At 41.5% G+C, this 10882-nt stretch overlaps 2 protein-coding genes across 2 annotated transcripts; one reads left to right on the top strand and one right to left on the bottom strand.

Annotated features, from left to right (window-relative positions):
• Positions 1-3680: 3680 nt before the first annotated feature.
• On the top strand, positions 3681-6418 carry LOC127756724 (PRA1 family protein A1-like). Its single transcript, XM_052282103.1, has 8 exons — positions 3681-4034; positions 4738-4778; positions 4878-4956; positions 5441-5527; positions 5621-5709; positions 5825-5896; positions 5978-6103; positions 6180-6418. The coding sequence occupies exons 1-7, from the start codon at positions 3877-3879 to the stop codon at positions 6079-6081; spliced, it is 630 nt and encodes a 209-aa protein (XP_052138063.1). The 5' UTR covers positions 3681-3876; the 3' UTR covers positions 6082-6103; positions 6180-6418.
• A 114-nt stretch (positions 6419-6532) lies between these two features.
• On the bottom strand, positions 6533-8444 carry LOC127756716 (aldo-keto reductase family 4 member C10-like). The gene is made up of 7 exons (XM_052282091.1): positions 8182-8444; positions 8040-8090; positions 7854-7930; positions 7633-7720; positions 7267-7539; positions 6947-7177; positions 6533-6699 (listed from the first exon to the last, which is right to left on the bottom strand). Exons 1-7 carry the CDS (start codon positions 8290-8292, stop codon positions 6616-6618), a joined length of 915 nt encoding a protein of 304 aa, XP_052138051.1. The 5' UTR covers positions 8293-8444; the 3' UTR covers positions 6533-6615.
• Positions 8445-10882: the final 2438 nt, after the last annotated feature.

Raw genomic sequence — 10882 nt, 5'->3', positions numbered from 1 at the left:
TTAGAATTACATTCTTTGCTCGACGGAGGGTGAGTTCAAGTACATTGGCAAAAAAAAATGATTTTTTTTCTTCTTTCCTCTCTATAGCTATGAGTTTTGTATATTACCAATTGTCTCTCTTCACCAAATTGCCAGTGTGTTTTTCTCTTTTATACATTGGCAATTCATTTATTTCTTTTCTCAAGCAAATTCATTTTTCTTAATCTTTTCTACATTGTCATTCATCCAAATTTTGTCTCTTTTGTTACTCCTAAACAAAGTTGAGTTTGAACTTTGATTTGGTGTGAATGTATTTTACGCCTACAACTATTTCTAGTAATTTTTTTTTCATGAATTTAGAGAACTTTTAAATCCGGTTTTCATGGGTATTCACATATTTGATGTTTTTTCAGTGGGTATTCCCCATTATCAATTCAAGAGACTTGTTTATCTTTTGTGACGGTTGTTATCCCAATCAAAATTTTAAAACTTCCGCATATTTTTTTCCTCCTAATCAGTGGTTGGGGCACTTAGCATAATCTGACGACAATAGATATGCTAGAAGCCTAGAATCAATGTGCCACACAGCTCCGCCTAACAGATGCTCCCTATGGTCACTTTTACATAGCTTTTAGGACATAAAATTAGTGAGTGATTTAATATGATTTTGTTGTCTCAAACTTTAAATATATTGACATGAGGGAGTAGGAGCATGTGGTAGATGGTGATGCTACTCAACGTGCAATAGTCTAGCTAAACCAAAATGCAACAGAAAGGAGCCTCATTGAAGAAATGGCTACGAAGTTATTCTACTAAGAACCCAGGAACCAGAATTTGGATCCGCTGCCGTAGATACAGTATCCATAAGCCCATAACTGATAGGTTAATTCGATCCATACCATTACAAATAGGGAAAAGTCTAAATTACCCCATTAAATATTGGGTGAGTACGAATTACCCCCTTAGACTCAAAAAACATATATCTTTCACCCTCAACTATTAATATATACCGGACGAACTACTCTCCTAATTCAATCCGGAGTGGTTTTGGTTATACATGGTAGTTTAGTTGGCATTTTTTTTCTAAAAAAAGGTGGGACCACCTGTCATATTCTCTCCCTCACCCTCTCTCTTCTCCCTCTGATTCTCATCCAAATTGGCTACTGGGGTAGCGAGCGGTGAGCGGTGGGAGGGAACTGATTGAGCTCTCGGTTCACTGGTTTAGTGGTCGGACCACTGGTTTGTCCGGTCCAACCACGGTTTGATTAGTAATATAGAGTAAATGTTTATATAATAGCACAAGCGGTACGATGGTGGCATGGCTACCGCGTGGTGCTCTCAATCCCATGACTTGAGGTTGAATCCTCATCTCCACCAATTTTCTTGGGATTTTAATCTCCGGTTTATATAAAAACCGCCCAAGTTAACGTTTTCTCCGATTTTAATCCCTGGTTTATATAAAAACTGCCCAAGTTAATCAGTCAATTTTCTTGGGATTTTAATCCTCGGTTTATATAAAACCCGCCCAAGTTAACCGGTTTCTCCACCAATTTTCTTGGGATTTTAATCCCCGGTTTATATAAAAACTGCCCATGTTAATCGGTTTTCTCCTATTTTAATCCCTGGTTTATATAAAAATCGCCCAAGTTAACCGATTTCTCCACCAATTTTCTTGATATTTTAATCCCCGGTTTATATAAAAACTACCCAAGTTAACTGGTTTTCTCCGGCCTGATTGCATGCCCGATCTTTTAAGGGGACTGGACTGGCGGGGGCTCTGGTTCCGTTTTTTTCCAGTCGAACCACCGCCGGTGGCAAGTGGCAAGCGGTGGAGGCGCCTCCTCCTCGGCCTCCAGCGGAGACGACTGAAAGGATGGAGAGGGGACACCGCCAGGCGGCGTTCCTCATCGGCGGATGGAAAGGGGACACGACGAGCGGCGGATGCGGCTTCAGGCAGCGAGTGGCGGAGGTATCCCTCGTTGTCGATCTGGTGGGCCATGCCGTTGACCGCCTAGGACCCCACGCCGTTCCTCGTCACCCTCCACCTCCGGCTCGCTGCTTGTGGAGCCGCCTCCACCCCGCCACTCCTAGCTCACCGCCCCCAGCCACCAATTTGGGAGAGAATCGGAGGGAGAAGAGAGCGGGGCGAGGGGCGAGGAAGAGAATATGACATATGGGTGTCACCCTTTTTTAAGAAAAAAATGCTGACTGGACTACCACGTAGGACCAAAACCACTCCATATTGAGTTAGTGGGTAATTCGTCTGGTATTAATACTTGAGGGTGAAAGATTTCTAGTTTTCGGATCTAAGAGAGTAATTCATACGCACACAATAGTTCAGGGGGTAATTCAGACTTTTCCCTTACAAATATGTTATTTCAGATAAATGTCATTACAATTCGTTTATTCAAATCGTAGTCATGTCATTGAAATTTTATAAAATTAGAACCTATAAGTGGGACCCACCCGTTAGATTAATCTTCTTTCTCCCCTCTTTTCTTGGGGTCTGTCCAGATTGATGTCATTTTCAACCATACCATTTTTTTTTGTCAAAGTTACTAAAAAAATGTCTACATTTAGTTTGCAGCTAAATTTAACAAATACTTTGTCCATAAGAAATCCTGCTAAAATTGACAATGCCAAAATTTGGTAAGGTTTATTTTGGCTACAATCTAAACATGCCCTTATTTTCCTATCTCCCTTCACCGCTGGTAAGGGAGGTGGCGATAGCTCCTCACTCATCGGCGCCATGGGCACCGCTGCCAAGAACAGCTGCATTGACGTCATCATCCTCCTCATTATGGCGTTGGCCCTGTCCGCGCAGCTCGCACCTGTTAGGCCCGATCGAAATCACAGCACCGGCTGTTGCTTTCTCCTACTGCCCGACGCCTAAGCCTCCGATGCCGCCTAATCCTTAAAATATAAGTATTTAGCAAGATACTAAGTACAATGACTTAGTAAAGTGGAAAAAAAATATATCTTGATCGTGTAAAGTTGTCAAGGATAACGACAGCATAATTCATGCTTTCATCTGCCTCTCCAAAAAATTGAGACACGTACATGACTTGTGTAAAAGACAAATACAACAGTTGGCGTAAGTGAACATGCTGAACGGGCTGGTGCACACGGTAGTCGGCGCCAAGGCCAGCGACACCTGCTGCCCGCTGCTGTCCGGCGTCGCCTCCCTCGCAGGCGCCCTCCTTGCCATCCGTCGAATTTGGCTCAACAAGTGGTGGAGATTGATGAAAAAAAAAAGAAGAGAAAGAGATGATGAAGAAAAAAAAATGTATTTGACGGGTGGGTCTCACTTATACAGAAAGAAGATAGAAAACATAACGGCAGTGGCACGATTATAATTTTGTAAAATTTCAGTGACATGGCTACAAATAGACGCATTGTAATAATATTTATCTAAAATGTTATATTTTCAATGACATGGATTGAATTAAACCCTTACATCTAAACTTGCGTGTCAGTGTCTCACAATACATCAGTAGTGCTACAGACAATCTCCAGTTCCCCGCTGCCAGGAACCAATGCTGGATTGCGGGAATCAACCAAAAAATGGCTATCATCTCGGGTGATCATATTACTCGATCTGACCCGTTGATCTATAGAATGGGCGGTCAAAAAACGGGTCCAGTACTCCAGTCATGTACCAACCCTTCGTCCCAAGTGCCAACCGCGCCTGTCCGATCGGTTCCGATCCGACCAAGCCACACGTCGCCGAATCCGAACAGCTCTTCCACGAACCACTTGCCCCTCCTCACGCCCTCTCCTCGTCGGTTTCGAACCATCTAGAAGCGTCGCCGCCGACTCGCCATCTCCTCTCTAGGTCACCGGATTTCCTAGCCGGCGGCGAGCTCGTCGGCTCAGGCGGCGGCGGCGGCGGCGGCGATGGACTGGAGCTCCGTGACTGCGGAGGATCTGGTGGACGCGCTGCGGGAGGTGGACTGGTCGACGCCGCCGCGCCCCGTCTCCGAGTTCTTCTCCCGCTTCACCGCCCCGCGATCCTACTCCAAGTGGACCAGCCGCCTCAAGTGCAACCTCTACTAGTAAGTAGTACGGCTTCTATCTCGAATCTACCTCCCACCTCTGTGCCTCTCCTCACGAATCGAAGAATGAGTGAGCTAGATTGGTTGGCCCACTGTGATTTGGGTTAAATCGGGTTGGAATAGGGGGCGATGCATGAGGTGCCAACTGTTTAGATTCATTTGGAACGATACGTTAGCTGCTGCAGAGATGTTTCACATGTAATGTGTGTAGGGCATCGATCTGAATTCTACTTTTGGAGTTAAACGAGGAATCTAGATTTGATTATAACTTGTTCTGTGAGGTGTGCGTTTGCTGATAATTCTAGTTAGGTGTAGCTCACTAAATCGTGACTTGAAATTTATTGGTAGCTTGGCTACATCATGGAATTTTATATGTGAGACTTAGGGGAGTATAAAAGGTGCATAATCAAAACTTCCGTGATGTTTCCATATTATAGTAAACCACACGGTTATCCTCTGAGTGTGATACAATATTTTGTATGGAACCGATGATCAACAGTAACCTATAATCATAGAATATGTGAACAGGTACTTTGATTTTAACGTGTACATAGGAAGGCAGCATATCGATATTATTTAGGAATAGAACCTGGAAGTTCCTCTACCATTTTACATTAGAACTTATATTGTAAATACATATTTGTTTTGTACCATGTTACATCTTTCAACAAAGTTAATTTCCAACGTTTTTGCTGGTTTGCAGCTACAGGACGAACTACTTCATCTTGATCATGTTCATTCTTGGTAGGCAGAGAGACCTCTATGTGCTGTACTCCCCCAACCTCCCCATCCCTACTATTTTTTTGACTTTCACATAGTCATCTTGTGTCTCTCTTTTTGCAGGGATGGGCTTTCTCCGGAAACCAGTTTCCATCCTTGCAGCTTTTTCAACAGGCCTCAGCATTGCATTTCTCAATGACAGGTAAGTTTGGATTCAATTGAAGGCACCGTTAGTGCTCTTGTGAAGAAAGATATTTTGCACTTTACAAGCTGTTCTTCCTTTAACCTGCAAATGTGACATTAACCCCTATTTCGCATGTCGCATTCCTTCCAACACATAAATGTTGTTTGATTTTGAATCTGCTAAGCATCTGCTGTTATTATTATCAATGGGTATAGATTGGGAGACATCTGCATTTCATATTTTAGCTTAAGGGCTCATATCAGCACTCTTGCACCAGTTATATGTTAACAACTTAACACTTTGTTTTTTCTTCCCCTTAATGAAATGATACGCTGTTCTTCTATGTTTTTGAGAAAAAAAACTTAACACTCATTAGATAACTGACAGATTTTATGCTCATATGTGTATTTCTGTAGTCAATTCCTATGTTTGTCCACTCCACTAGAAATAGTGATACTCCCACTAGAACTGCTTTTTCAAATGATTCATGTTTGATATGCAGTTTTGCAGTTACATTCAATGAGAAAGTCACAAGGACAGTCAGACAATTTTCACCACATTTAGCAGCAAAGATGAGGCCACCCTTAAGGTGGGGATCCTCTCCCCCTATTTCTTCTATAACATTCTTCTTTTTTTAAAGAGTCTCAGAAGAACGGGCTAACAACATTGCTGATATTTGCAGACCTGTCATTCGTGGCCGACCAAGCTCAAAAAGATCAATTCATATTTGTGGCCGGCCTCGATGGGTTTTTGTTGTATTATTTTCTGTTGGTTAGTATAAAGCACTGACCTCCATACATACTATTCTAGACCATAGTTTTTTTTTTTTAAAAAAAACAACTAAATAAATAATGAACTCAACATATAATTTATTTTATTTTTGCAGTAAGCTGCTTCCTCTGGATGACCTCATGTAGTCTCCTTACGGTTCTGTGGGCACTAATTGTTGGTCTGCTTGGTAAGGCCAAACTTGAGGTTTAAAATTTTAAAATTGTGCATGTATCACACTGTGCCTAATATATAAGTTTGTGCCTTGCAGCAACCTTGCTTCACGCCAGTTTCAGAACACCTAATCTGAAAGCACGCCTGAACACATTCAGGGAGGAATTTCGAGCAGTATGGCGGAATTATAGCGAGTTTTAAACGCCCTTTTTGTCTACCCCATGTGAGTGCCTTCATCGCTGTCTTATGGTCGAAAATTGAATCTAGCGAAGGGCTTAAAGTGCTACCTGTTCTGTCAGTGCATCATTGTGGAGCTGCTTATTGGATGTCTCTGCGGTGGTGCAATGTAGAAGGACCTACTTCAGTGTGCTTTCGAATTTCTTGATTTTCTCTGCAGATTTATGTGGTAAAAATGTTACCAAGTTCCATATCTCTGCTGCCTCTTGCGACTCTTTAATTGTGGGAGATTAAAAATAGGCATGCTATTTTCTCCAGTTTATGGATTTGGCTTTAGATTGTGGATTATTCTAGTCCCCCACCACATGGACCTCCATAGTTTTAGCTTCTGGTCCAAAACTTCTACTGTATTTTGATACATTGGGGAAGGAACAGCATGTAAAAGAGACAGCTATCCTGAAGAGAAGAAAAAAGATATTGTTGTGAAATGCCTGTTATTTTTCATCGTTCTTTTACAGTAATGGCACATTTTGTTTCACATAGGTGATTTCCATTCTTTTAGATTTCTCCATCAAAAAGCTCCTCGTAGGTTTTGTAGACACTCTCGGGGTGAGCAAATCCATCTCCTCTGATTTGCTTAACCTGTCCAACATGAACAATGCATTTTCAGTTATTACAATTCCAATACAAGGCCTACAACTACAAGAAACCCTTGGCGTATCCACTATACTTGCATTTTGTTCAATAGTACTTTTTTCTGTACTGGTTACTAACTTATCGGAAGTTCAGAACTGTATGAAATTTATTCATCCGGAATTGCATAAGATATGAAGACAGAAGTGAAACTGTTTTCTGCACTTGAGACAGCTGAAAGGTTGGATGCACTTGCCTGTTCGATTTCAGAGAGCTTGGCACACAGTTCCTCAGGAATAGACCAACCAAACAGATCCATGTTCTCCTTCAACCTCGCCTCACTGACGCTCTTGGGAAGCACACTCTGACCCTGCTGAAGACCCCAGCGCAGAGCAACCTGAGCCGGAGTTCTTCCTAGCATCTCGGCTACCGATGGCAACACCGAATCAACGGCGATGCCCTTCATCCTGCCCAATGGAGCATACGCCTGCAAGAATCATGTGAGCAGTGAACCACAGCACAATGCTACTACTACATATCAAGTGATCGATGAGCTCAGAAACATGCAGGACTTACAGAGAGATGAACGCCACTGGTGTGGCAGAACGCTCTGAGCTTCGCCTGCTGCCAGCCCGGGTGGCACTCGACCTGATCAACGGCCGGAGGGACGCGGGCGACGCAGAGCAGATCGCCAAGCTTCTTGGAGGAGAAATTGCTCACGCCGATCGCGCGAGCTTTGCCTGAATCGTACAGCTGCTCCATCGCTCGCCAGGTGCTGGGTATGTCAGGCTTGACGAAGTTCTCTGGACTGAGCTCCGTGCCTTTCTTGATCTGAAACGGCCAATGAATCTGCAGAGATTGCACCGTTGGGCACCTGTCAGAAGCAGAGCAAAATGGCAAACCTTTCACTGTCTACGTTTACGCTGATCATGATGAGCTTACCAGATACAGATCAACGTAATCCAGCTGCAGATCTTTCAGTGTACTATCCATTGCGAGTGGGACATCTTCAGGTGCGAGGTCGCTGCACCTGCAGAGTTTGGGACGTCTTCAAGAGGAAGGGATAGAACATAATTCGAAATAGCAGAATAAACTTGCACTACTAGTAGCGTTCAGAAGTTGAGGTCGGTCAATAGAAGGAACAAGACAGCAGCAGTCAGCACCATATCTTGGAGGTGATGAAGAGGTCTTCCCGCTTGACAACCCCATCATCGAAGAGCTTCTTCAGAGCACCACCAATCTAGGAGCACACACAAAAATCACTCTCACAAGTTAAACCGGTGCAATTCATGCCAATCGAGGATAGAACACTCAACACTTCAAAGATTTGCAGGGAATAGCCTTACTACCTCCTGCTCGTTCTTGTACAGCGGCGCGCAGTCTATGTGCCGGTACCCTGCCTGCCACAGCAACTCAGCAAGTAAACTTAGAACAATATATGCATATGGATACGGGCGTACAAGTAAACAGCAAGTGTTCAGAGAGACCGACCTTGACGGCGGCGGAGACCACGTCGGCGACGACGCCGGTGCCGGCCTTGTAGGTGCCGAGGCCCACCGAGGGGATGCGTGCTCCGGTGTTGAGCGTGAAGTGGGTGGCCATGTCCTCCGGCTATCCACACGCGCCTGATGCTCTGCTCTTCCGCCGCCGGCCGCGTGCGAGACAGATTAGATATGGGGCACGTTTTGGAGTCGCTTGACGAAGGGAAAATCAGTAGTAGAAAATCAGGAGTATTGTTGAGATGCCATGTCTTTTAAAAAACGGAACAAGCTATTCAACAGAGGCTGCGCAAACGACCGAGGAGGCGAGGACCTGTCGCGATTATAGTGTGAAATGAAATCCGAAGCACATTGAGGTGCTCAACCAGGGGTCCCGCATGTCAGTGACATCGTATGTCAGCCGGCGGATCCCACCTGCCACCTGCAAGAGAATTGCTTTCTGCGATGCTAAAATTGCAATCAAGAACAAGTGACAATTATCAAATGAAAGGTTCGGCTTGAGAATGTTACTATTAGGATAACTAGGAATGTGGTCCGCGCGTGCACTTATATTTTTAAAAGGTAAGATTATTGTTTGTTCAGAAATTTTGTCTCATAGATTTAGGGCAAACTAAAGTTTAGATAATGTTATTTTATAATAAATTAAATTAAAGGTTCTGTTTTTCTTGAGGTATCTTAGAAAACCATTCACAAACTTTTGAATAGGGGATGGATTAAGTACTTACAACTTTTGAATCATGTTTTTTTTCTCGAGTAAATAAAAAAGTATTGCTAGTTAATTATCATACAGTCCATCTATATACATACGTGTAGTATGGCCGCAAATAAAAAATGTGAGTGCATGATACTCAAAATTCTTTTGATTAAATCGTCTCATGAAGACGCATGATATAGTAATAAAGGGAGGGAAGCATATTCATGGGAAAAAAAAGAAGAAAGAGAAAAATAAAAAAGGGAGGGGAGGCATACGTACCCATGCACGTAGGTGCATACCTATGCTGAGGTGGGACCTCGTAGTATTTAGTTTGTTCTAAGATCAATTTAATCTAACGGTTTATAATATTGGACCTACCGATTTAAGTGAAAATCAAGTAACAGATACTTTGTTTTTTTCTTAGAATTTCTAATATTTGCCCTAATTTATTAGAGCATCACGTGGTAGCTTGAGAGCATTTTAAGGAATTTTAAATGACTAATTAGAATATTAACTGCGCAATATATATGTATGGGACGTATGGTAATATTTGTTCCAACTTCGTCCATGTTTATATATATGTAGAGAGAAATTAATTTTGTGGCTAGCAAGCCATTAGATGTCTAATTAATAGCAATTAATTTTGACACCTATTTACAATTGTTCAGAGTAACTCTTACATATTCATCTTACGACTTCGATGATCCGTTGATCACCAATTTACTGATCACCATGACTCGCATGAAAAAAATATGTAGTACTTAAGGTTTAGGATAGCTGAAATTGATGAATTATATAATTTATGTGATAGCTATTTGAGGGTATAAACGAATGAATTGACTTCTAAAAAGTTAGAATGTTGTTTAAAGAAGACATCATTTAGAAACTTGGAAAGCGTGCAAAAAAAAACCCAAAATATGGAATCGGGAAAAAAAGAGAGGGCCTCAAACTCCCTTTATCACCCTTGTCGTACTAAGAGTTCTATTGATATTCGTCAATATTGCACTCACATTTATAACATAATGATTCCTTTCACCTGTACGGATAAATAGTACAAAATCCAAATACGACATAACACAAATACATTATAATTATTATGTAATCAACTCTCGGTTTCAACTTAAACAGAGCTAATTAGTGTTGAGAAAAACACAACCCATGGTGCTTAATTATTCTCTCGCTGCATCACCTTTAATTTTATTTTCATGTTATTAACAAAATTAATCATCTTCATATATGATTTGATATGTGGCAAAGCGGTAGCGCTACAGCGGTTGTGATCACCTTAGATGTCTCAGACACTATGCTTTGTCACACGTGCGAAAGGCCAAGGTGCAGACGTGCGTTGTGCAGCAGGCAAAAAGAGAATTTCGGACGCTTTATTTATTAGCAAACAATAGATCCAATGATTATAATAATATGTCCACCAGTTCTAGTGTAAGTGTAAATTAGTTAATATAGATTTTAAATTGTTAATATAATGGATACACAATATAATGGTGTAGACCTTATTTTGAAACAGTGCATTACCTGAGAATAATAGACCAATGTAAAAACTAGATCCGATAATTTATATAATGGGGCCATCAGTTTAAGTGCACGTATAAATTTGTTAATATAGATATTGTTTATTTGATAGGTACACAATATAATTGTGTAAAATTTATTTTAAAATAGTGCATTATTTGAAAATAATAGTACAAAGTAAAGAGTACACCGGTTTAAATTATATGATGGTAGATTCTTTGTTTGTAAAATTATTATTATTTAAAAAATATATCCATTATATATATAAATTGAAAAAAGAAGAAAAAAGGAAAAAAAGGGGAGGAAGCGTAAGTACAGTACGTACGTATATACTCCACCTGCCAATGCGCGGGAGGAGGATAGGTGGGACCCATGGTATTTAGTTTGTTTTAAGATCAATTTTATCTAACGGTGTGTAATATTGGACCCACCAATTTAAGTGAAAATCAAGGGATAGATGTTTTGTTTTTTT

Source organism: Oryza glaberrima, chromosome 1, assembly GCF_000147395.1.
Source record: "Oryza glaberrima chromosome 1, OglaRS2, whole genome shotgun sequence".
NCBI lineage: Eukaryota > Viridiplantae > Streptophyta > Magnoliopsida > Poales > Poaceae > Oryza > Oryza glaberrima.
Note: the sequence above shows the minus strand (reverse complement) of the source record. Positions and strands in the feature narration are given on the sequence as shown.